General features: G+C 56.2%; 1 protein-coding gene and 1 long non-coding RNA gene across 3 annotated transcripts in view; one reads left to right on the top strand and one right to left on the bottom strand.

Annotated features, from left to right (window-relative positions):
* Positions 1–7513, bottom strand: part of FAM20C (FAM20C golgi associated secretory pathway kinase) — a gene marked incomplete at its 5' end in the record, with an annotated part of 28444 nt that extends 20931 nt beyond the window's left edge. The window contains 2 exons of one of the 2 annotated variants that reach the window (XM_081137533.1): positions 5173–5351; positions 6960–7513. In XM_081137533.1, coding sequence (XP_080993659.1) covers positions 5173–5351; positions 6960–7513 — 733 coding nt within the window. Of the gene's footprint in view, positions 1–5172; positions 5352–6337; positions 6401–6959 lie in introns of those variants that run through there. The other variant, XM_081137534.1, reaches the window with a different exon arrangement.
* Positions 7514–8978: 1465 nt separating this feature from the next.
* Positions 8979–12166, top strand: LOC308556147. The gene is made up of 4 exons (XR_013998681.1): positions 8979–9243; positions 10056–10118; positions 10444–10590; positions 11145–12166. It is a non-coding gene; the product is annotated as an uncharacterized lncRNA (long non-coding RNA).
* Positions 12167–26584: the final 14418 nt, after the last annotated feature.

The following is a 26584-nucleotide window of genomic DNA, read 5'->3' on the forward strand; positions in this document are numbered from 1 at the left end:
GCCTTGAGGAGGAGGGTGTGAATCTGGGGTTTCTTCTTGCACGCAGACTGAGGGTGGCAACTTAAGGCAATCTTGTCCCAGGGCTGGGAGAGGTGTTGTGGGAGCAGAGGCAAGCTCACAGGAGGAGCCCAGGTGTGCGGGCAAAGGCCCTGCACCAAGAGCTGCTGGGTGGGCCCTCACCTGGTCTGGTCTTCAGGTGTCCCAGTGGACAGAGGTCCATCAAAATCCAGCCAACCTCAGCCCTGGGGAGGGACCCAACTGAGGGGTGAGCCCACCATGGGCAGGAGGCCAGGCACATACCAGTGGCCATGTCCTCAGAAGTCACTCTCACCCTGACTGCATCCCTGTGCCATCTGCCACCTTCTCTCCATCTCTGCAGCCACCACCAAGTCACCAGTGCGCAGTGCACTCCAAGCATGCAGGCTGGCTCCCTCTGCACCCACCCACAGCCACATATCCTTGCGGTGCTCTGTATGTGCCCCGCCCTCCAGCCCACCTGCCCAGTGTACCTCCCACCCGCAGATCCCTCCCATCAGCTCAGTTGTTCCTGGCATCCCTGAAGTCACATCCCCTTGGGGAACTGTGTGTTAGATATGTTAGTAATTAACACTGATTGGTAGCCATTGACAACATGCATCATTAATCATACATGTTAACATACATGCACACGTCACCGTAATGCTTTACATATACAACTCATAGCTCATTGGCACTGTGACGCCCATGGCCACTAACACACTCAGACCCGGTCAGTGCTGCCCAGACTCAGGCCACCATGTCACCCCTGCGACCTGTGAGCCATAACCGCTGCCAGCCTAGACCACACTTCTCTGTAAGACAGCCGCTGCCCTGGGTAGAAACGCAGCGTCCCTCCCTAGGGTCCCAAGGAGCAACTGGATCACACACCTGTCAGATTCCGGGGCCACAGCTGCCGTCTGCTCAAAGTGGAGAGAGCAGATGTGGGGGCGGGGGGACAGGACCCTGGGTAAGGACCAGCACAGGCTTTTGTTCTTGACCTTGGACCAGACGGTGGCAGAGGGAGGAGAGTTGAGGAGGGCTCGGCTATTTGCCGCCTTCTCCACATGTGGCTTAGTCATCCTGGGGGTTGTTTTCATCTTCCCTCCCTAGGGCCCCTCTAGCACTGGGCCTGGGGTGTCTGGCTCATTGGGCATTTTCAGGCTTCTTTCTTCAGGCCCCAGACACTGGGACCGGCAGCTGCTGCCTGCCACCTGGGATGGGAGGGGCGCCTGTGGCCTTTCGGGTGATGGGACACCCAGGCAGCCATTCGGCCCCAAAGCACCCTGGGCAGCGGCCCAAGGGCTGCCCCACACAATCTTTGTTCCTCAAGCTAATTAGTCCCGGACTCCAGCTGGTTCTTGAGTGCCCAAGACGAGTCCTATGGGACTGTTCTTTCTTGTTCAGGAACCCACTACAGGTTTGTCCAGATCCGTCTGCGTTTTAGGCAAGAGGCTGCTCGAATCCTCTCAGGCCAGTGTGGTTTCTCCTTTTTAAGTCAGTCCAAGTAAAGAGCAGGTAATTGCATCATTTATTCTTTGCATCCATGACTGTGCACGGCAGCCACGTGGCCCAGCTGCCAGGAGCCTGGCTACAGACACAGCTCTGCTGGCCAAGTGCTTTGTGAAGTGGACTGGTGGCTCTGAGCTGGAGGACTTCATGGAACCACCCTGAGAGGAAGTTTCTAGAACCTTGCAGGAGTTGCGTTCCCAGCTCTGGTGGACAACATGAGCAGCTCAAAGACTGAAGTGATCACCGGGCCGGACAGCTGAGGACAGAATCCTGAGCCGAGCAGGGCCTGCTGACCACAGGTGAGCCTCCCCTCAGGGGCCTCAGGTTGTCTATTTGTAGGGGCGGCTGGAGGGCAGCTGGTTTTCTGGCTCTTTACAGTTGGAGTCATTTTTACACCCACACTGCAGGTCACTGGGGTGTCCATGTCTTGTCTCTTCCATTTCATGCCCAGAAGGGTGGCGATACCAAACCTCGAGTCCTGAGACAGGCCCTGGGCTCTCATAAAGGGGCTGCCATCCAGGGTCCCCCATGGGGCCTCTGAAGGCTGCAGCCCACTCTGGGTCACAGCAATGCCAGGGTCAGGGCCACCAACAGCAGGCAGCTCTCATCTAGGGACCCGTCTCTGCACCTGCCCAGCAGCAACTGCTAAGCTGAGGGCCCAGCCAGGGGTTGTCTCAAGCAGCTGGGTTTCCAACCAAATGTCCAGATGGATGTGGGGGAAGACACCTCTTGGGAAGTGTGCGTTCACCGTACACACCTGCAGCCTGGCCTTAGGTGGGCTCCTCTCCTGCTCTCTGAAGACAGGCGACCTGGATCTGGACACCTGGTCTACTGGACACCTGAGTGCTGCTCCACTCTGCTCACATGTGAGGATTTCCTGCCTCCTCAGAGGGGCCTTTTCACAAATGTGAACTCACCTGGGAGCGTCTCCAGACCCCAGCCAGCGGGGGAGTGAAGCCAAGTTTCTGGCAGAGGCCTTTCTCCACTGGCTGCCTCAGGGGAGGTGCTCTGGCTACCCCACAGAGACCTAGCTAGCTGGACACTGCCCATCCTGTTCTCAGCTTTCTCATTTACTCAGGAGCCTCTTGATGACCCTGTGAAGTACATTTATTGGGTTCATGTCCTTTCTCTGGGGGCAGAAGTGTTTGGGGATTATGACCAAAGTCCAGGTGGTGTCTGTGTAACCACGTTGCGTAACCAACGCCTGAGTGGGCTGGGGTGAGGCCCTGTGATCAAACACACTCTAATTTCACTGCAAGTAAAAACAATAAGGACTCATAAATAGTCCATCTATTTGGCTTTCCCCATGAGTTCGGGGTGAGTCAGGCTTCTGCTGTTGAATGAGTTGTTTGGATCTCAGATTTGCAAGCTGGAGATTACAGGGTCCAGGTTATAACCATCAGATGTTCCCCATAAGCACTAGAGGTTGGTCCATGTGCCCAAAGTCACTTTGGCTCGTGACTGGTAGAACCAGGACCGACCTCAGGCCCCTGTTCTGTCTGGGGGATGGCTCCTGGTCCCATCAGTAAAACTTGCCAGCAACTATAGTGACTGCAAATGACCAGCCTTTGTGCTGACAGGCTCAGCCCCCGAGGAACAGACGGGGTTTGGACCAGCTGAGTCAGTGTGACAGGGTTCAGACCAGGTCCATCAGTGTAGTCGGGGGATGAGTAAGATCAGTTCAGACAGCCTGAAGGACACTGATGGGCAGAGACTCACCCCTGAGGTGGGGGTGCCCCAAGGCCAGGCCCCTGCAGGAATGGGAGGAGGAGGGGGCCCAGGGTGGGCAAAGCTGCCTGTGGGCCCTGGAGGCCTGCTCCCCCCCCCCCCCCCCCCCGCTGCAGCTGCCCCCTGGACTCCAGAGCCCTGCTGTCTGCACAGAGCAGTGTCAAGTGAGAGCTGAGGGGCTTCTGCTCCCTGAGGGGTGAGCCTGCCCAGACTCTGCACCCTAGCACCCTGACCCTGCATTTGCTCCCCCGGGGCGGGGCTTAGAAGCCCAGGCTGCAGAGCACTAGTCAGTACTTTACAAGCTTGCTCACACTCACTGTCTTATTAGAACAAGGTGTAATCTCCCTGAGAGACACAAGCCCACTTGGCAGATGGGGAAACTGAGGCAGAGAGAAGAGCACACCAGCAGCAGCAGAGCAGGCCCTTTTAACGTGAACATTGCACTTCCCTAAAACCCTCTAAAATGTCCTTCTCATTTCCTGGAAGGCCCCGCCCTCCCTGCCCCTTCCGCCAGGAAAGCCTACACTCAGGTAAAGGCCCAGGTGAGGTCTCTATAGAAGGTCCTCCTCACCCTCCTTCCAGATGAGGGTCTTCTCCTTTCTAAATGCTCCTAGACTGTCTGTACGGCATTTAAAGCACTTATTCCTGGTCACTGAGAGTGCCCCCCTGGAACTCCCAGGTCAGCTGGATTCATCTTCAACTCTCCACCACCCAGACAGGGGCCCGGAACGCAGGAGGTACCCACAGAAGTCTGCTGAATGGATGAGTTCGTCAAGGCCCTGGATGCTTCTGTAACAGGCACAGCTGCTATCAGTGAAAGGGACACCCAGCTGTGGTCCTCCAAGACAATCCCCACCTTTCACAGGGACTGCTTCCCAGCACAGCCCGGAGCCCTGGATCCAGGGAGGGTCAGCAGGGGGGGCTGGGGTAGGGCTGGGCTCGGAAGGGGTTCTCAGATTCCTCCTGGGCAGCAAGCAAGGAGAGAGGACCAGAGCCTGCTCTGGCCAGCTCTTTCTCCAGGGTGAACATCGCATGCTGGGAGAGGCCATACGTTTTGTCTCCCACAGCAAGGTGACCCCCAGCAAGCAGCTCAGGGTTAGCAGAGCCAGCCCAAAACCACCTCTAAAGTACTTTAGAAAACTCACCTGCCAGTCTCATAGGTAACACCTGACTGCCCTTTGTCAGAACCAAACAGAACCCCAGCTGGTGGGAACCCTTCCAGCACCAGGACTGCTTACCAGACACCAAGAGCTAGTGCCCAGAACTGCCTGCTCCCCGCAGAGCACAGTGTGGAGACCTGCACTCACTTGTCTCACCAGGCTGGGTGCACCCGCCTGGGAACTGTGCTCCCCACCCCAGGGCCCAGCCTGTCCCCCATGCTTCTCCACCAAGCCACTGTGGACTGCCAGGGACCTTCACAGAGAATCACCTGCAGGCCAAGAACAATGGCTTACACTCCATGCTCAGAAACTGCTGCTGACGCCTTTTCCTGGAATTAGTAACTAGAGCCCTTTTTTGTCTCATTCAGCAGGTCCCAAAGCCCTCAGAGATGTTGCCTCCCAACTAAACGCATGGGCCTCCACCCTGGACAGTGGGGTCCTGGTCACTCCCCGTCCACATGGAATGGCTTGAGCACCTGGCTGAGCTCGGATGCTGGCCCAACCACAGGAAGCCCCCGGCTGCCCCACTGTGCCTCCCTCACCGCCGAGGGAGGGGCCGCAGCCCCAGCGGTGCCTCTTCTTTACTGGTGGGGGGACCTGAGGTCTAGAAGTGCTGTGCCCTCAGCTAGGGAAGGACTGAGTGCAGCATCCCCTCAAGTGCTGATGGCAGTGAAGTCACCTGTCCCCTCCCTCGAGGCCTGCTCCAGCGGGGGCAACGGCTCCCAGGCCCCATCGCAGGCGTAGTGAGGGAACCTACCCACACTGGTTATCTTCTGCGTGCTGAGGTCCCGCAGCAGGGCATCGACCGCTGGGTTGTCCCTTGAGTACAGCTCATACCGGTTAATGCCGATGTGGAATTTGAGCCAGTTGGGGTAGCTGTCCACTGCTGCCTCCCCCGTGGGTGAGAATTCTTTGTCTTCTGGACCTTCGTGTGGCCTACAGAAATGACAGTGACCGGAATCAGCAGGGAAAGGACAGGGAACAAGGGGGGGTCAGGCTCAGCTGCCAAGGCTTTAACTTTGGACCCAAACAAATGTACTTTATTCAAAGGTGCCTCTGCACAGTCAGGACCCTGCCATGTCCGCATTTTTCCTGTGGCTGTTGTTCTACCGGCTAATGATATATCTAAAGGCCTGTAATTCTTACCTAGCCTCGGAGCCGCCACAGACAGCTATAACTAAAGCAGGAGCAAACCCAGGACGTAGGCGCTGGGTCCCACCGCGTCTGTCCCAGGGTCACCCAAATAGCCTGACAAGCGTGATGTCAGCTTGGGGTAGGAGGGGCCTTAGCTCTTCCCTGGGGCAGGAGACCGAACTCATCTTTGACCACAGACCGTGTGCAAGTCTCAGACACGCCCAGTCTGTCAGAAACTTTCCCTGGGAACTCTGCTCTGGTTCCAACAACCTGGGGTAGGAATGATGCAACAGACTAAATTTAATTTTAACAAGAGCAGTCTTGGGTGGGGAGAAAGGAAGGAGGCAGGACCTGCCACCCACGAGGCCGTCCTTACACGCGTCTGGATCAAGGCCAGTCTTGGGGGAGCAGACCCTGCTTCCTGCTGGGCTGGAGGGAGAGGTGGGCTAGTCTCAGCTCTAATTCACCTGCACATGAGGCCCTTTGAGCCCCAAGTCCCCTCCCACAGTGGACACGATGGGGGGCTACCTCATTGACCACTGGCCCTGGGCTCTGTCTCCTCCGAAGGACCACAGGCCAGGCCACTGCTCTGATTCCCAAGTTTCTGAGCATTTCCTTGAACCTGGCTGGCAGACAAAGCCCAGAGGCCCCCAAATACACACCTTGGAGTGTTTAGATACAAAACACTGGGCCTGGTCAAATTTCAGGGAAAAAGGATCTTTCTAAGAGATTTTGGACACCTGCCTGCTCCCCTCCATGGCCTGGGCGACCTGCAGATAGTTATTTACCCGCTGCTGGTTAATATTTCACTACTCTGGGTTGCAGCATCTGCTCATCTTGATCTTTGCCTGAGGAGGGCCTGGGGGAGGGTTTAAATCAGGACAGTTTGCAGAGGAGCTTCTGGCGGAGGCTCCTCACCCTTATGAAGCTGTCACCAGTCTCACTGGCTGGGAGCGCACCTTCCTTATGCCTTTTGGAGCCTTCCCACCCCTCTGCTAGCTGTTCTCAGTGACTGGCTTACACAGGCCGTGCCAAGTACTGACAGCCTGGCAGGCGCAGCTTCCCGGGCCGGGGCCGGGGCCGGGGCCGGGGCCGGGGCCGGGGCGGGGCAGGTAGGCTGGCTGCACTTGCTCACCAGCTCACTCGTTCAGAGCCTGCCTCCACTGCCCAAGCCCGGGCCCAGGGCCCTGCCCCGCGGGCCTTCCCGGGGGCAGCTCCCCGGCTCCTGAGACAAAGGCAGCGCCCTGGGCAGGGGCAGCGGGCGGCCCGCAGAGCCCCCCCCCCCCCCCCCGGGACCGTGCCCGAGGCGGAGGGCCGGCCCGGGAGGGCGCAGGGGCGTCCTCACCCTCCAGGGCGCCGGGCGCCTCAGGCAGGGCCCGCGGGCCCACCCCGCGCCCTGGCCCCACTCACCAGTCGGGGGCCGCCGCCGCCGCCTTGGGGCTGAACCTGATGTCCCCGTTCACAGCGAAGAGGGCGTCGTCCTCCGCTAGCGGCGGGACCGCGACCCGGTACAGCGGGTGCTCGAACAGCCTGGCCAGCAGGGAGCCGCCCCCGCCCGGGCCAGGCGGCGGCCGGCGGGCGCCCGGGTCGCGGAGCAGCGGCCGGTGCGCGGGGCCGCGGGGCCGCGGGGCGCCCTCGGCCGGCTCGGCGGCGGGCGGCAGCCTCTCCAGCGAGTGGGACGAGAGGTTGGAGGCGGGGTCGGAGCTGAAGTCCTGCAGGATGCGCAGCGTGTGCTTGTTGGGCCAGCCGGCGTCCGCCTCCCCCGCGCGGCCCCGCGCCTGGGCCCAGCCGGGCGCCCCCGCCGCGGCCGCGGGCTGCGCGCACGAGCAGCCGGACCCCGCCGAGGGCCGCGCGCGGCGCCGCTCCAGCCGCGGCAGCAGGTCCAGCGCGACGTGCAGCGCGCAGGCCACCAGGAAGACCACCAGGACGAGCACGCGGAACCTGCGCACCAGGACCATCTTCATGGCCGCGCGGCGGGCGCCGCCGGGCCCGGGCGCCCTCCCGGAGCGCCCGCCGCCCGCGCCCTCTAGTCTCGCCGGGGCACGAGCGAGGCGCCGCGGCTCGGGCCGAGGTCCATCGGCGTCCGACAGCTACCAGCGCCGGCGCTGCCCCCGGGCGCGCACCACGTGTGAGGCTCCCGCGGCCGGGCCGCCCGCTCGCCGGGCCATCTCGCGCCGGTGCCTGTCCCCCCAGCGGCCGGCCCGGCGGTGCCCGTTCGCGGAGCTGCGGGCGCAGGCGGGCGAGGCCCCCGCGCTCAGTGGCCGGCTCCGGGCTCGGGCGGCGCTAGCGGCGCCCCATTCCGGCCAGGGCGCGGCGGCCTGGGGACGGCGGCGGCGACCGCGCGGCGCAACCCGATCCGGGCTCTGGGCCGAGCACGGCGGCTCTTTCGGGCAGGGCTCGGCGCCCTCGCGGGGCGGCGCGGGCGCGGGGCGCGGGGCGCGGGGCGCGGGGCGCGGGGCTGGGCACCGAGAGGCGGGCGAGTCCCGGCAGGTGCAGCGGCGCCCCCGGAGCGCGAAGCCCGCACGGCCGAGCTCTCGGCGCCCCGCGCCCGGGCGGGCAGATATCCGAGCGCCGCGGAGCCGCCCCCCGCGTCAGCGCCCGCAGATTGGCGGAGCCGAAGCCCCGCGAGTCCCGCCGGCCGCCGACTCCGTTCCTCCCCTTCTCCCCTCCCCTCGGCCGCGCCCCGCGCCGCCCCTGCAGCTGCGGCGGGGAGAGGCCCTGCGCGCGCGGAGGCGGAGGCGCAGGCGCCGGGGGCGCGGCCCCGAGAGCTCTCCGGCCGGTCCGCCTCCCCGGGCCGGCGCCCACCCGCCGCGGCCGCCGAGCTGCAGCCTCGGCCCCTCCCCGGCCCAGCCGCGGCCGGAGCCGGCCAAGTCCCTCCCCGCAGCCTCCGGCGTCTGCGCCGCCAGACGGCGACCTCGCGCCCCGCGGCGGGCGGGCGGGAGGGGCGAGGGGCCGCGCGGGACCCGGGGGCGGGCGGCGCGGGTGGGACTCGCGGCCCCGGCGCTTCTGGACCCGCCGCGAGGCCCGGCCCGCCCCGCCCTGCCCTGCCCTGCCCGCGGGGACCGCGCCCGGCGCCCGGACCCTGGGCTCCCAGAGGGGCTGGTGCGCGGCTCAGGAGGCAGCGCGCCCGTTCGCCTCCGCACCCGGCGCTGCGTCCACGGCGAGGCCGTCTGGGCCCCAGCCCGAGCGGGGAGCGGGGACGCGAATGTCACCCCGAAGTCGCGGAAGGTAAGTGAGCCTGGGGCACGGTGGTTCCTGCCCTGCCCTGCCCTGCCCCAGGCACTGAAGTTTCTAAAGCAGGTAGGTGGCGAGCGCCCCAGCCGCAGCCTCCCGGCGGGCACGGGGCGGCCTCCGTGGGGGCGGCCCTTCCCCAGCTCGCTCTGCTGTCCTGGGCATCCCGCCGCCCTCCGAAGGCCTCAGCTTCCTCTTAGGCGGGTTCAGGGGACCGTATCCCTGTGACTCACCCTTAAATCTCAGTGCTGGCCCAGTGCCTGCCGGTCAGCAGGGTCCCGCTAGGTACTTGCTGAGTGAAGGAGGGAGGCCCTCCCTGCTCGCCTGGTTTGAGATGAGTGAAAAAGCCGGACTGGCGCCGATGGATTTGATGGGGAGATGGACACTTGGGACAGTTTCATCCTTGGAGCTGAAGCTCCCTCGCTCCCGTTCACGCTGACAGCACTGTTTGTGTGCAGAAGAGGTAACTTTGGACTGGGTTGCCCAGACAGCCAAGGAAATGATGTAGAACTGAGATGCAGGTGGACAAGCAAGGCCCCCCACTCCTCTGGGGGAGGGGACCAAGGACAAGCCTCATGGCACATAGCAGCTTAGACCTGTGGTCACCCTGCCCAGCAAGTGTCTCCTTGGCCTTAGGGTCCTGTACCCTCTACACCTCCACCAGCCCTCTCATGGTCAGCGTCCTCAGGGTGGGCTGATCCCATAAATCACAGACAGGCTCCCTGAGAAAGTGACATTGGAACAGAAGCACGAACGTGAGGGAGTAGGAACTTGGAGGTCTGTGGGATGGTGTTCTGAGCGCAGGAACCAAAAATGTGAGGCCCTGGGATGGGCCCAGAGGAACATCAGGGCCTTGAGGTTGGAGTTGAGGGGGAGGAAAGGGGACTGGGACATTTCAGAGGGATGGGGGAAGGGGAGCTGCACAGCCCACGTGCTGGCATGCCTCCTTCCTCTGGAACACCCAGCCTGCCTCTCCCCACTGCACCCACCCCTCCCCGGCCCAGCCCAGCCCAGCGTAGAGGAGGGAGACCCAAGGGACCTGCCCACCAGCTCAGGTCCTGGTGCCTACACCTCTCGGGTTCTGCAGTGTTTTCCTATGGATTACTCATATGAGACTCTTGAGGCTGTTGACCACAGGCCCCATGGCCACAGGCTATTCTGGGAGCCAAGAGTGTGTTGTTGGGCTGCCAGGAGGGCTTGTGCTCTGGGCAGCAGGGAGGAGGGGGTCGTGGCCTTCCCTGGGGTGTGTGGTTTAACCCTTGTCTGGTGGCACAGAGAACACGGCAAGATTGATGCCCTTCCACACTCTCCTGGGACTTGGCCAACATGGGGCTGATGGTAATGGGCCTGGGTGGGCGGATTTACATGAGATGGGGACATAAAAACCAGTGTCCTCTGTGCTGGGTTCGAGGAACTGTGGGGACTGTGGGGAGAGGGGAACTGTTCTGTGCACAAAGGTGACCTCATCCCTAAGCTGCCAGCACTGACTCTCTAGCATGTCCATCTCCTTGCTGGTCCCCTGGCCCTTTTATTCCACAGCCACAGCCACAGCCACAGCCACAGCCACAGCCTGGGGGTGGGGGTGGGGCCTCTGGAAAATAGAGCCTCTTTGTTCTGATTTTTTATTTTTTATCATTTCTAAATATGTCTTTATTGATTTCAGAGAGAGGAAAGGAGAGGGAGAGAGAGAGAAACATCAGTGCTTAGAGTCATTGATCGGCTGCCTCCTGCACGCCCCCCATGGGGGACCAGCCTGCAACCTGGGCATGTGCCCTGACTGGGAATTGAACCTCGATCTCCTAGATCCCAGGTCAGTGCTCAACCGCTGAGCCACACTGTCCGGGCCCTTTGTTCTAATTTAAAACAACACGTCAAGAAACCCCCAAACCATCGAATAAGGCAACAAAAAGCTTGATGTCACTTTCCTACGTATTGTGTCATTTGAACACATACTTTATATTCTTTCTATCTGCATGAAATAACCACAAAGACGACTACTGACCACAAGGAAAATGTCAAGGATTCCAAAGACAGATATCTGTCTGCTCACTGAGGTGTATAGACACACACACGCACATACACGTGCACACACACACACACACATACATGAACATGCACACACATGGACATATATGCACACATACACAGAGACACACATGTGCATCTAATCTGCAGTCTGCTCACTGAACACAATGCAGTTTAATAAAACATAGACTATGATTTGAAAATATTTCTACCTGGGAACTAATAACACAAATAAAAACACTCACGTATAATTTGGGGGTTTAGAAGGAAACCGAAAGGGAAATTACAGACTATTAAAAAATGAATGAAAATGAGAACAGCACCTATTAAAACTTACAGGATGCCACCAAAGAGGTGCTCAGAGGAAACTTGGAATGATAACAGCATTTATTAGGAAATGAGAACGACTCAAATTAAATGAACTCAGTTTCTGAGGAACTAGAGAAAGAGAAACCAACCCAGGTAAAAAAGAAAGGCATTGGTACTGAACAAACCGAAACAAGTGCAATAGAAAACGGACAGTGGTCAGCGGGCTCCTAAAACGAGGGCATTTCTCTGAAAAGACCAGCAGAGGTGTCCTCGTGCGACATCCGATGAGGGAGAGGAGAGAGAAGACAAAGCAGGTGCCCTTAGGACTGAGCGGCGATGTGCCTCCATATGAGGAAGGTTTAAAGTCCCGGGAAAGCGGCACCATCCTATCTGATGCAAACAAAAAATGTGTTTTTAAAGAAAAACTGAAATGACTAAAACTGACTCAAGAAGGACTAGAACATGAAGCTAGACCACCCACCACAGAGGAAATAAAAAAGGGTCAAATATTTACGCCTAAAAGCAGAGGTTGGCCCGTTGTTCCAGAAGCTCCCTTGGGCATTCAAGGAAAAGACACTTTGCCTGTTCCTGACCTTGCTCCAAAGTAGAGTGACCTGGAGATTTCTGCAGATGACATCTACCCCAGGCGAGGCCCCCTCAGCTGAGACCCTGGCACCTGGAAGCAGAGGTTACTTCACTTTCTCCACTTCAAAGAGAAAATCATGTGATTAATCAATAGGTGTTGAAAACCACTTTGTAAAATTCAACGCATTCCTGTTAAAAAGTTGAGCCACCAGGAGCAGTAGGGAACTATCTCTGAGGAGGGCACCCTGGGGAGCTGTTGGTGACATGTTCTGTGTTTCCCTTGGTCGAGGGGAATACTTTCAGAAGGAATTTTGTAAGATTAAACGCACTCACCAAGCATTATTTGAAGCATGAATGAAATCTATAGGTTTGTGATTAGAGTTGAAAATGTGAATATTAAACAAATAAGATTTGATACTTAGAGGCCAATGCAAACTTCAAGTGAATAAATTACAGCTAAACATCTTATCCAGAACCCTCAAGTTTCTGCGTCTGGGACAAAAAAATCATACTGATAAACCACATGATGTGGGCGACGTGGGGTTACCCCTGAGGTCACAGCTGTGCTGGGGGGCATGGGGCCCCTGCTGCCTTGGGTGGTGCAGCCACCTGCTCCTCAGGTGCAAGCCCCAGGTGAGCCCTGCTCAACTTCCCTCGGACTCCTCCTCCTGCAGGTCTGTGCTCTGCAGGCTCCGGGCTCTGCCCTGTGGGACGTGGCCAGAGGGTTCCCCACAGCTCTTGCCAGGGAGAGTGTCTGACTTCATTGTCCATGTTACTACAGAACCAAGCAGACAGGACAGGGCTGAGCTCTCCTCCCTGCAGACCTGGAGGTCGTGCAGGGCCTGGGGCGTGAGCACAGCACTGCCACTGATCACCCAGAGGGACAGGGTCCTGTGCCCCCACCACTGCCCAGCACATTCTCGACACTTCAGTGCTGCTGATGGGAGGAGCTGCTGAAAAGGCCAGCAGACACCGAGCTCAGTAACAGTGTGGGAGGAAAATGACTGCATACAGATAACCCTGCAAACAGCTGCCTAGATTATAATTTAGATCGAAAGTAAGCTTTGAGGTCATTATTCAGACTTTTATAGGCCATTTCTTGGCTGAGCCCCAGGATGGCTTATGGCTTTGCAGAATGGCGACGTTGTGTTTTATGGATGACAGATGGCTTTTATCACACCTCTGCATTATCGTGATGGCCCTGGGACTATGGGGGTGCCCGCCTGGCAGACGTGCCCCTGAGCAGTGCTTGCGGGCAGAGCGGCAGGTCGGGCATGGTGTGGATCCCAGCATGATGCGTAATGAGGTGGGTCCCTCTCTCACTGTAGCCCAAACAACCTGCGGTGCTCCCAGGAACGGGGCGCTGACCCGGTGGATCTGAAGGGTGTGTGAGCTCCAGGCCAGCGAGGAGGCTCTGGTCCCTCCTCAGCCACCCGCATGAACTTTCTTATCCAAATCCCATTCTCTTTTTCAGGAAATGAACACACTCAGTCTTCCCTTTTGTCCGAGCTCCCCCAGCACAGGCCCCCTGTGAACAGTGAAGGCTGAGCCCCATTGTCTCTGCTCACCCTCTGGATGCTGCTGGACAACATCTGCCCCAGATCTGCTCCAAGCCTCCCCAGTACTGAAACGGGATTTGAAAAGATGGATTGATTTCTCAGTCCAAGGAAACCACTGCATTTGGCCTAGAGAGATATGGTGTAAATATCCTTGAAACCAACTGTGGTTCCTTGTCTGCTCTGCTTCAAAAGCGGAAAGAAACGCCAGGTCCCACCAGAGAGGCCAGCTCCCAGGGCCCAGCTGAGCTGCCCAGTAGTCAAGATGGGTGGGTGGGCCCAGGCAGAGAATGACCCAGAAGCCAGGAGGCAGAGGGACCCCGAGGGGTGTGGGACACCGGCTGCCTCTGACCCCTCGGTGAGAAGTGTAGCCTTCTTTGATGGTCTGTCTCCCTTCATCGAGACTCAGCCCTTCTGTCATGTGAGAATTCAGGTGCAAAGGTTTGAATAATGTTTTCAGAGGCCTCGGCAGCTTGGAAGACAAGTATGTCGGAGTGAGAAGTGGAGAGGCAGGAGCCAGAGGATGGACGTTCCTGGGTGCCCACAATGATTACCAAGCACTAGGTGACACCAGGAAACCCCACACCTGCATTTCAGGCCCTTCTGCCCAGTGCTGGGTTCCCTGACCTGCCCAAATGCCTTTGCTCTGCAGGTGGACTGGGGGGAGCCCAGGATTGTGGTACCCCAGCAGCCTGGCAAAGACCCCATGTTGCTGACAGTGGATGTGGTCATCCCAGGACAGGCTGCACCAGGGATCAGGACTTGCTCAGCCCTGACTATGGCTCAGGCTGCATAACACCGTAGGGTGCCAGTGGGCTGGGTGCTTCCTGTGGGGACGATGCTTATTCCTGAGTTCCCGGGGATGTTCCCTCCAACCACACAGCTGACGAAGCCACAGTGCATCCATGGGCTCTGGTGTTTGGAGCCGATGTTGCCCCATGATTGTGGAGACCCCAGAGAGAGACACTGGGCTGCAGACCAGGGTGTGGAGTCCAGCCTGCACCAGGAGGTAGGTCCAGGGCTGTTTCTGCTGTGGCTGATGCTATTTTAATGCCTATGGAGCCCCCTGATCTGAAAACAAAACCACTTCTAACACCACTGACCAGAAAGCAGGAGTGCTCATCTCCTTTTGCCCCTGTGGGCCCGTTGCTGCACCTTACCTTCCTGGTCCCTGCTTACACCCCAGGGGAATCACCTCCACTGTCTGCACCTCCCTTTGACTGCTGTGGGTCTCATGAGTCCAGCATGGTGGTCTTAGGCTGGTACCACTCAGGCAGGATGCATAAGACATGGTCTCGGTCAGCTAGGCCTGTGTAACAAAAATACTACAGACCAGGAGACTTAAACAGACATTTCTTCCTCAGTTTTGAGGTTCTGAGTCCCAGGTGAAGGCACCGGTGTCTTTGGTGTCTGGGGAGGACCCTTTCCTGGTCACTAGAAGGCTGTCTTCTCACTGTCCTCATATTGCCACAGGGACAGAAGGGCTCTTGGGAGTCTCTTCTTAGGCCATCATGGGGGCTCCACCCTCTAGACCTGACCACCCCCAAAGGCCTCGCATCCTCACACCACCTCACTGGACATCAGGCTGCAGTATGTTAACTTGGGCGATGAATATTCAACCCACAGCGCAAGTGGTGCAGGCAGTGCCCGGGGTCTGGATTTCTGCTTACCTGAGACTGCGAGAGCTGCCCCTCCCTTGTCCTGGCAGCAGGTGTGCAGCAAGGACTGGGCCTCAGCAAGGCTCACTAGCCAACAGCCTGGTGAGGGAGTCAGGGCACAGGGAGCAGCTGAGTACCTGGGAGGTACACGCACACACCCCTACACACGCCTTTATAGATACACGTGTGTATGCCTGTGTGTGCACACAATACACGTGTATAAATGCCCATGTGACACACAAAGGTGCATACACACATGCACTCAAAGGCAAATATGTTGTAACATGCCTACACACTTACCCACAGACACACACACATGTTCATGTGTGCATGCACCACATATACTCAGAGCTACACACCCCTCTTCACTCCAGCAGGAGACACACTGAAAATCTTGCATGTACACAAAAACTTGGCAGAAAGGGCAGCAACTTCAATGTTTATGCCTGAGTGGCCTGGGGCCACAGTGGATGGATAGAAATGCACCACCTCAGGAAGCTCTGGGGACTGACCAGAACCTGCCTCAGAGTAACTCATAAAGATGAAACGTTAAACATGCCCACCGCCATCTCTAGAACAGGCCCATGCATCCCGGGAGCCAGGTTTCCTGCGCCTCCAGCATGGCCCAGCAGCACCTTCCCGTCTCCGCACATTGTAACTCACAGAAAGTCCTCTAGTCTGTTTCCTCCTGAATCTTTCCCTGAAACGAGAAAAAACGTGCTGTTTCAGCACTCAGCACAGCGCGGTGTGGCTGTGAGCCTCAAGCTGCACCCTGGATTTTAAAACACTGAGGTCTAAATCCACGGAGACCGAGGCAGTGCCATAGCTCAGTTCTGGTGCTGTGGGTCTGGTGACAGCCCCCCTGAGCACCCTCTCGCTGTGGGTCCTGCGGAGCTCAGGGGCTCCTCTTGGCCAGGAGAGGTGACAGCACCGAGCAGGGAGTACGGGGGGGGGGGGGGGGGGGGAGATCTTCCTGGGCTGGAGAAGTGACTGTGGGAGAGATGCCAAAGGCACTTTCCAAATGCAAACTCCTCTTCGTCTTCAACAGATGCTGGGACTCCCGGCAGCCAGGTGCTGGGGTCTGGCCAGCTCCATGGTCGTGCCCTAAACCACCTTCCTGTGGGACATCGGGGAGCACGGCCTGTGTTCCACTGACACTCAGCCTCCTAAGGGTGCTGGAGGATCCCCGCCTTCCCTGTCCCTTTGCAGGGAGGCGGGCACAGCTCAGGGGAGCAGGGAGGTGGGAGGTCCTGCCTGGGCACATGCTGGCTCCCAGCCAGCACAGGGGTGTGAGCCCAGAGCACCCGGACAAGCCCACAGCAGCGCCAGGCAAAGGACACCCAAAAGGACCAGGCAGGGCTGTTAGGTCTGAAGCACCTTTCCAGCTTTCCAAAAAAAAAAAAGAATAAGGCAGAAACCCAGAAACTCTCTGTGGCCGAGGGTAAATTAGCTGAGGACAAAGGCAGCTCGACGGTCATTTATCATCACCAGCCGAGAGGACACAGGGAGCCCGTTCTGTCCTCGTGACTCAAGGTCAGAATCTGCTTTCCCTCATTATTTCTATTTTTAACAATTGCGTTCAGGCCTTTTGCAAAAATAGCAAGAGGTGAGAACATTTCAGGCACTAACATGCCCCCTTTTGTCAGAAAACCACAGGGATGCAGGAAAAACCGGCCAGCACATGGGCAGTGTGGCAGTGAGCTCTCTCCCTTCCACAGAGCTGCAGTGGTCCCTGGCAGCGCTCTGATCCACCCATTCATTGCACAAGTGGGTAAACTGAGGACAGCCAGGGTGTGCACATGCCCGAAGTCCTGTAGGGAGTGAGGCCCCAGAGCCTTGAGAACTGGCCCCTCTGAGCACAGGTCGCTGCAGAGAGCCCAGTCCCGGGAGCAGGGCTGCCCACTTACAGGACCCCAGCCTCCCCGAGAGCTGAGACGCTGGACACTGTGTATGGTTCCATCACAGGAAATCAGGACAAACTCCTTTGGGGGTAGCTGAGAGACGAAGAATGCACCTGGGACAGATGTGTGTGTGTGTACACGTGTGTGCAATATACGTGTGCACGTGTGTATGTGGGCACGCATGTGCACATGCATGTAATGAATTCAAATCCGTGTGTGCACAGGTACATGTCAGTACCGGCATGCAGGCTGGAGGAACAAGGCTTCTCTGCAGGGCTGGGAAGCCCCTGACGGCCCTGCTCTTCCCCACCCAGGAGCCTGGGCATCAGCCGCCACCCAGCAGCAGCAGGGCTGGGATGAGTAAACCTCCCAGGCAGCTGGACTCTGCAGGAGTCTGGAAGGAAGGGTTAACCCTCCCCTGAGGCTCCCTGTGTCCACACTGTACCTCTCTTTTCCCATCTGCACCCAAAATGCATCCTCCTGACCCAGGCTGAGCCAGATTGGTGGCCCCTGGGCAGAGAGTGAAGGACGGGCGTCTGCTCCTTTCTCAGAAAACCAGTGACAGACCCACAACGCCCAGCCATCCTCGGCCCCTGGGAAGTCACCCTCTGGGGCCGCAGTGGCCTTGCCCTCACACAGGCCCCTGACTGACCTCTGGCCCACTTTCCCCACAGTCAGGTGAACAGACATCCCGGCCCTGGGACTCGGGGAAACGGGATGGCTGTGTCCATGACGAGAACTCACGGGCTAGTGAAAGAGGGGCGTGCGAAGTCCTCAGGCCACAGACTGTAACAGGCGTGATGGGTACGTGGGGGAGGCCAGGGCCTAGCCTGCGTGTGTGCTGGCTCTGAGACTTACTCATCCCTCCCGCCGGCCTGACAAGGAGGTGCCGCCCACTCAGGCCCCTCCTTGCAGACCAAGACCCACAGAGTGAAGCCAGGGCTGAGTGACCAAGAGAAAGTGACGGCAAAATTCACTCCTGTGTGTCAGACCCAAAGTGCCTCAGTCAAGTGAGCAGTGAGGGGTTGTCACGGTGTCTTGGAGCGGGATGGAGGGGCCCCTTCGGAACCCTTGCAGACCTCCTGCCAAGCAGGGCGAGCCAGCACCTGCCCCCGTCTTGGCCTCTTGAGGCTTCTACCTCGTGCTGGACGGTCAGCCTCCATCAGAGTCCCAGGGCTCTGGATGTGCTGCTGCCTCCTAGAGATGGGGTTACAGAGAGGCCATCTCCACTCAGGCCCCCAAACCTGCATCCACAGGCAGCCTGAGCAACCTGTCCCAATTGCCCGTTTTGGAATCTTGATACCCAGGTTTAACTCCTGAACTCCTCCATGGGGCCCATCAGCCCTTTCTCCCACCGGCAGACCTGCGGTTTCTGCTTAGTTTTCATTGACTCCCTTGCTTGCAGCTCCCCAGGTGGGTTTGCCCGCAGGCCGGAGAGAAGGTCCCTCCGAAACGGGCAGTGAGATCCTGGAGTCTAGAGATGTGCCAGCTTTAATGAAATGTTTCATGTGCTTTGGTTGCCACATAGCTTATAGTCAAAGAGTAAGGTTCCAGGAAAAATGTTTAAAAATACACTTTGCTTGATGATAGAAAATGTAGCTAGTTAAGCTCAAAACAATGATAGCTTAAACAATGAAATAGTCACAAGACATTTAGTTTCTGCCTCTTGCTCTAAAGATAGCGTCACTGGTGCACAATATGGGATATTTTGCAGAATCATGGCTCCTCAGCCTGGTTAGATCACCCGACCACAGTGACGAAGACACCAGACGTCAGGGACTAAATTAATCAGAGTAGAAATCCACGGGCGTTTGCACAAGACCAAAGCAATCTGCTTGGCCCAGGACCCCTAGCCCCTAACACTCAATCTTTGCCTTTAAAGCCCCTGATTAGAAATCATCAGGAGGTCTGGGTTTTGAGAGCTAGCTCACAGGTTTCCCAGCTTGGCACCAATAAACTGCTTTGATTTCTCCTCTGCTAAATGCAGTGTTCAGTGTGTGGTCCTGCTATGGCCAGTGGGTGAAACACTTTAGGTTCTGTATTGCTGTCCCTCAGGGGGACCCCACACTGAGAGTGGGGCTCGCCAGGCCAGACCTGTCTCCCCACAAGTGTCTCACCTGGTCTCGTCAATAGATTTTTTTTCAGTCATTCCTAATTCTCTAATTGCCCACATCCCGTCTCCTAACTCTCCTCAGGAGGCCGCCTGCAATGGGGCTGTCCAGAGAGAATCAGTGTTGCTCCTGCATCTGCTATGGGAGATCAGAGGTGGGGAGAGAGGTGGAGGTGAGGAGACAGGTGGAGGTGAGGAGACAGGTGGAGGTGAGGAGACAGGTGGAGGTGAGGAGGGCACCAGGCTCAGGGAACGTCCTCTAGGATCTAATGTGATTAAAGAAACAAAGATCAAAGATGTTACCATTCTTCTTAAATGATGATGGAGAAACTAGTGAGAAAACAAACTCGTTTCTAGGTAACAGAGGGTGAGTTGTGTACATGTAAATATTTTTACCTTTTAGTCCATTGTGATTAGAAAGCCAATGCCTGAGCTCTGCTCTGGAGATGAGAGGCTTGTCTTCCCCCGTCTGGCCCTTACTCAGCCAGGGGCTGGCCGGCCAGAAACCCATCATTCTGTTCACTTTACGGCCCATGAGGGAGGCGCAGAAGGCACCCATCACTGCTTCTAGCATGGAGGTGGTTTTGAAACCTATGCAGTGCTAACGACGCTGGAATTAGCTAAGGTCAGAGCGAGCATCGCATCGGTGGAATTCTTAGAGCATTAGTGGAATTCTTATCCGCAGAGCAAGCGGCCCATTTCCTGCCCCGGGTAGTGGTGTGGGTGCTGCTAAAAGCAAGGCTGGAACCGGCAGCGAGGAAATGGCAGCCCAGGCGGGAGGCCGCGAGGGCTGCCTGACACTGGTCTCCAGCCGCAGGTCCCTCGGGGAGAGCACAGGGACACCTATGTTCTTGGGCTTTGGGTCACAGGCAGAACCGACTAAATGATGTTTTTTTCAGTTGTTTTCTCTTTTTTAACAAAGTTGCCATTTGAAGATTTCACAAGCAGGGCTTCCCTTGAGGCAGGGGCAGCTTAAGTCCACCCACCCTTTGAAATAATCCTCTTGATTTTTAACATCAAATTGTTTTAGATTCAATGACTTTATACTCCATTTAAAAATTATTTTAAAATATGTTTTTATTGATTTTAGAGAGAGAGGAAGGGAGATGGAGAGAAAGAAACATCGATCGGCTGCCTCCTGCACCCTCTACTGGGGATCAAGCCCAAAACCCGGGCATGTGCCCTGACTGGGAATTAAACTGACCACCACTGGGTGCCTGGCAGGATGCCCAACCACTGGCCAGGGTAATACTGTATTTTTTTTTTAAATACAAGGACTTGTAAATATAGTGAATAAAACAAAGACAGCTGCTGTGGGGGTTGTAAGGAGTGGGGGACCTGGAATTCCCCCAGGCTTTTCTTCACCCTCAGTCTTGGTGGCACCAAGGACACCCTACAGCAAGCAGGATCTGAGGGCCCGTTAGAGACCCTGGAGCTTTAGATTGGGAATACCCAGCCCTTCTAAGTAGACTGATTTGAGAGGCAGGCGAGTCTCGCATTACAGAGGAGTGTGCTGCCTGGGAGACTGAAGGTAACACAGCATTTCTAAGAAGGGCTTTACTGTTCCGGTTCCCTCTGAGCCCTCCCGGCCCCTGGTGAACGTGTCCTGGGTCCCATTCACAGATCTGCATGGCACTGGCTATGTCTAGGACACAGAGACCTGAGCAGGTGGTGCCAGAGCAAAAGCAGGAATAGGCCCTTGGACTGCCCCCAGGGTGTGCTTGCCCTTCCCCAGACGCCAAGGCAGAGGCTGTGCTGGTAGCTGCTGGAGGAGGAGCCACTGAGCAGCCCCGTAGTCTGCGAAATAAAAGTAAAAAGTACTGGACCTTGTTTGCTGGAAGATAAAGAAATCATAGTTATCAAAGGAAACAAAGTGTTCATTAAGGTCGATATAAAGTATATATTTAAAGTGCCTGAATGTCTCTTGATGGAAGCATTTTCAAGGGCATTTCTCTCAGCTACTGTTTTTGTTGGCTAGCTGCACAGAAGCTAACATTTACCTTGAAAAAAGGTCAAGAGGGACATGTCCACAGGAGTGTCGTGGGAGAGCCCTGCTGCGTAGAACCCGCTCTGTGGGAGCGACAAGGTGATCGCAGTCTGCAGCTGCTCTTGCCCCTCACCTGGCCATCCTGTGGGCCACCTCAGGGCCACCCCAGTACCTGGTTTATTGTCATCCATCTCAGCTTCTAAGGCCAATATCTCTGGGGCTCAGAGAATGAATCTCACTGTCACTGTCACTGGTCTGGTATTATTTAGACTGTCATCTCCTGTGAAGGTCTGAGTCCCTTTGCAAGGACCTTTCCCTGTATGCTCTGAGCGGACACTTTGTAAACAGAAATTTGAGAGTTTCTGGCAAATGTATCTTTCTTTTTATGTTGTTCGTGACTCATGGTGAAAACCTGGGGGCCTCCAGAATAAAGCTGGGTGAGCCAACAGTTCTCTATCAGTAAATTGAGTGATCAGTTCTCAGTTTAACCACCTGATTAAGATCATGGGTTTTGAATAGTAGATTTGCTTGCAGGAAACTGCCCTCCTATCCTGGTAAGATGTGTTTCTGAGCTGTGGGGTCATGTTGCAAGGAACTCTCAGCTCTAGGACCTGGCAGATGATGTCTCCTGGTGTTTCATCCTATGACAGGACAGCCTCCCTTGTGCCCGAGACAGAATCTGCTTCTCTAAGGAGCCGGAGGGGATGAGGGCTGGATATTGCCCCTTATGACCCCTCCATTTCCTTACCTCCTGCGCCACCCTCTTACAGGAGAGAACATGCCAGCCAGGAAGGCCAAGCTTCTGGGCTCCTCTCTGGCCACTGCTGCACCCTTCACCCCAGACAGGCTGACTGTCTCCACCCCCAGGTTGGTTTGGTGAGTACCCCGGGCCACAGCAGGTGCATTTAGCCAGTGCCTTTCAAACCACGGTGCTCAGAACAACGTTTACATACCAGAAAGGGTTAAGGCAGCCCCATGGCTCTCACTCCGGCCTTGGCCCTGCGAGCTCTGAGCTGTTCAGCAGGGACCTCTTCACAGCCAAACTCCCAGCCTGCAGACAAGTGGCTTTGGTGGCAGTGTCCTGTTCTCCAGTCTTTCTTCTTGAAATCAGAGCAGGTGTACTCTCTTCACATGCCACCTGCCACCAGCTTCACAGTCTTTGTCAGCGCTGTATTGCAGACCAGACAGGGTCCCCACCATGCCAGATAGTGGGGGACTGTGACAGGAGGAACTGTGTTTCCAGCGGTGCTGTAAACATCCACTGGGTTGACCAGCTCCCTGGTGATGATGGTCAGCATGGTGTCTCCATGACTAGAACCGGTGGGAAGGTGGAGGCGTCCTGGCCTCACCGAGGCTCAGGCACCCGGAAGGGTTAAGCTCTTCAGGGGCACAGAGCCAGGACTGCGCCTCCTGGTGGCCTTGGGGACCAGGCAGCCTGTGCCTGAGGATGGCTCCTCTGCTCCTCCCAACTGCTCTCCAGGGGCTGGGATGCAGCATGGCCCTCCAGAGCTCCTGAGCTCCTGGCCAGGGAAGCAGATGTTGGGTGACACGGGTCAGGAGACAAGCAGGGGCTGAGGAAGGGACCTGCCTTGGCTCGGCAGGCAGGAAATGCTGGCCTGAGGTGGTCACATTTAAACTGAGGCTCTGGGATTAATGGTTGGGGGCAAGGGGGAGGCAAGGGAGGAGTGCCCTGCCTCTTATTGAACTTGGACCAGAGTGTTTCACCTCAGTAGATGGCATGCACAGTAATGTCACTGAGTAAATCGCCCAAATTCAGTGGCTCTTGTGAATGGCATGCCTTCTCCCTCCCAGGTCCGTGGGTCAGTAGGGGTGTGTGGGTCCTTTTTCCATTACCCCCAAATAATCCTGCTTGACCTGCAGCACTCACCACAGTGGGTCCCGTTCCTTCCCTCAGGCTCCACAAGTTTTCTTGTTTTTGTCTGATTTTATCAGGCCTGCTGGCCTTCCTTCCCAGGCTCCTGTAGGTTGTTTTCACGCACCTCCCAGCATGCAGGTCCCTGGGCGCTCAGTGTACTTCCTTCCTCAGTATCACCCTCTGCTCCAAATGCTGACTTCCAGACGACGCATGCAGAGGGGGCTCTTCCTGACTCCAGGTCCACGTGCCTGGCTGCCTATGTGACCCTGTGTCGATTAGGTGACGTGCCAGCTGAGGCCTCTTGCACTTTGCCTGAGCCCTCTCCCTGCAGTCCCGCCCGTGCAGTAGACAGCAGCCATCCGGTGCTGCTGCACCTCACATCTGTCCCATCTGAAGATGATGTACCCCGTGTTCCCCACTCATCCACCTGGGCCCTTCTCCTTGGCCTCCACCTTCCACCAGGTCAGAGCTGCTGTCACCTCCTGATGGCATGACTGTGGCTGTCCTTCCCCCACCCTGCTTTGACCAGCACCCACTAATTGGGAAGGTCACCTCCTCTCAGGGCCCTCCCACTTCCTCAGAGAAAAAGCCAAAAAATGTGAACAGATGAGATACTGTGGCAAAGACTGTTAGTTGCTAAGCCCAGGAAAACCCATGGCTTTCTCTACTTCACACTCCTCTCCTGGATCCAAATGTGTGGGCTTTTTGCACGCGACCCACCTTCCAACACCAGCCGGCGTCCAGTAGTTCAGTTCAGTTCCGACACAGCCTGCCTGGAGTCAGCATCCACTCTCAGTCCCACAGCACTGCCTGCCTCAGACACCAGCCATCCTCCCAGGTTGTCACCCATACTGCTGACTGACCAGCTATAGAACAGTGGTCCATGACCCCTCACTTCACTTATGTTTACTGGTTTAATAATAAATGAGATGATAAAGATGAAGATGCACACAGGACGAAGTACTGAAGGGCCCAGGGCATGGCAGCTTCTGTCCCCGTGGAGCTGAGGGCCACCACCCTCCCCTCCCAGCAGATGCATGTGCTTACCCGCTTGGAGGCTCTCCGAACCCTGCATTACTGGGATTATCATGGAGGCTTCATTGTGCAAGCACGAGCAGGTACTGATTCCATTTCCACCCCTCTTCCCTCTGGAGAGTGAGCAGTAGAGATGAAATTTCTTAGCTTCTAATCAGGCTCTGGTCTTTGGGTGACCAGTCCCTGTCCTGAACTATCCAGGACCCACCAAGAGTTGCCCCAGTAGAACGAGAGACACTCCTATCACTGGGGATATTACAAGGAGCTCTGTGTCAGGAACTGGGGCCAAAGTCTGAGAATTAAAACAAAAGATGCTCTTGTCACCTTTAACACTTAGGAAATTACAAAGGTTGTAGGAGCACTAGGCAGGAGCTCGGGACAAAGACCAAAAAATATATTTACTGTACCACAGAATCACACCAACATCAGCACCTTTCCTCTTTAGTGACAGTTCTCCCAACTTTGACACATGGCCACCTAAACGATTGATAATTTTCCAGACTCCCATGCAGTTGGTACAGGTGGGCAACTAAGCTGGGGATGAAGATACAGAAGCAGGAATGGTGTCTGAGCTTCTGGAAGCCTCCTGGTAAGCTAGGGAGCAGCCAGATGTGAAGGCTGGAGCTCCAGCAGCTGCTTTGGGAGGGAGAACAGAAGCCACGAGTAGCTGGAGAGAAGCATGGTTGCCAGTGACCCCATTTCCAATTTCCTGAGCCAGGAATGCCAACCTCCGTGCTTCCTTTACTGACAAAAAATGCACTTGTGTCTTGTTTTAGCGGCTGTTATTTTGGGTTTCTGTTTATACAGCTGGACCTGATCATGGGGAATAAAAACAGCGCTGCCCACATCTGCGATGATCACAAGGCAATTTCTCTTGCAGTAAGCAACACGCACGGCCTTCATCTGCACCCTGTCATGCCCCAGTCCTCTTTGGCCCTTAGTCCCCAGGCTGCTAAGAGGAACCACTGATTCCTCTAGTCCTGCTGGTTGGACGTCCAGGAGGCAGCTCTCACATGTGCTGGGAGATCGATAGGGCCCGTCTTTGGTTCTGACTCAACATCTCCTGATTTTGTCCACCTCCTACTCACAAGTGTCCCTCCTCCAGATAACTTCAAGCCCCACTTTTCTGATCTTGTCAGTTGTAGAAAAATCAATTGAGTAACCTGGTTCAACACCTGGCTGCTCACCTGTTCGAGTCTGGTAAACCATGGGCTGCGCTCGCCAGGTAAGAGCTCCTGGACCAGGGTTTCCTGTGCTGCAGACCATGCTGCCATCACAGCACCGTGGGGCTGCCTGTCACCCTGAGATGGAAACAGGAACAGAACTAGGCAGGCAGAGGTCTTCAGAGAAGTCTGGAAGACAGACATGTGTAGCTGCCACCTGCACAGGGAATTGGGTTGTGGAGACTCTTCCCGTGTGGCATCTCCTTAGGTTGTGTCTCCAGGTGGCCCCCTGAGGTGGGTGTCATTATCCCAGCTTTGGAGATAAAAGGTCAGGCAACAGGTGCACAGCTGGTCTGTCCAATCCTACAACCTGTTCTCTTAACCACTGCTCTGTGTAAACTATTGTACAGCCCATGCCCAGGTGTTGCTGTTAATTTACAGGTGCCTATAACTTCTGTGCCCTCTGAGGGAGATGCCACTGCACACGAGGCCCTGAGCTCAATGTGGTGGTAGAGGGTGAGCCAGGAGTGTAGGTGTGAGGGAGCCCTGGGCACAGACTAGGAGCTCTCACCTGCACTTGGTTCCCAAGCATGTGGCCACATGGCCACTGCACAAGACAAACATGTCCTGTATAGAAGGCAGGTCCAGAATGTTCCATAGGACCAACAGTGGGACATGAAGGAAAAAGAAACAAAAGACTACTAAGAAAATCCATGTTCTCAGACCAACATTTTCTGGAAAAAGGCCAGGCAACCTTTTTAGACCTTTTGTGTCTCAACAATTAAGCATCTGGTTTATGAACCATTAAGCTGATTGTGCTTATTGATAATATTTTAGGTTTTGTTGAAATTCATAAACTGGTCCATCTTTCATCAACAAGGGATCATCTATCACATTTACAGCTTTAGAAAGAGAAGGCTGCAAGTGTCACCTCCTGTAATGTCTCCAGTAGTGTTTTTGTTTTGTTTTTTAATTACGCCCTGAAAGAAACATGGCCTACCACTGAAGGGCCAGTCCAAAAGACTGGAGGAGATTGGAGAAGTCCTGGAGGGGGTTTTCCAGAAAAAGTAACAATGAAACAATCCCCTATAGTTGCTACTGTGACACAGAAGCTGGATACACTTGAGCGAATGGGAGGACTTGTTATACATGTATCCAAAAGATCAGCAATGATAAGTTTTAAGAAACAAAGAGGTATTAGTCTAAATATAAGACAGTAAATGTGGCATGACTTTTAAGTAAAAATGGCATAGTATAAGAAAACGAGTATTTGGCCTTCATGCTGAAACATTCCCTTTTCAATGGCTCGGGTGTGCTCCTGCACGGAGGGAAATGCTATCCTGGCCCCTCAGCACACTATTCACACAGACGCCAGAGAAGAAGGGAGATTTAATTATGGTTACAGAACAAAAGGCTTATCAGCTTCACAATATAAAATAACCGTCTGATAGGAGATGGAAGGGGCAGGGAGAGGCAGCGGGACCAGTAGGGCACTAACCTCATGTTGCAGAGTATAAGAAATGGACAGAGAAACAGGCCTATGCAAATTAAAGTTACAATGTTGTAGCTTAAAGTAGCAAAGGCAACCAGCTACTCTGT

Source organism: Miniopterus schreibersii, assembly GCF_964146895.1.
Source record: "Miniopterus schreibersii genome assembly, chromosome: 4".
In the NCBI taxonomy this organism is placed as follows: Eukaryota; Metazoa; Chordata; class Mammalia; order Chiroptera; family Miniopteridae; genus Miniopterus; species Miniopterus schreibersii.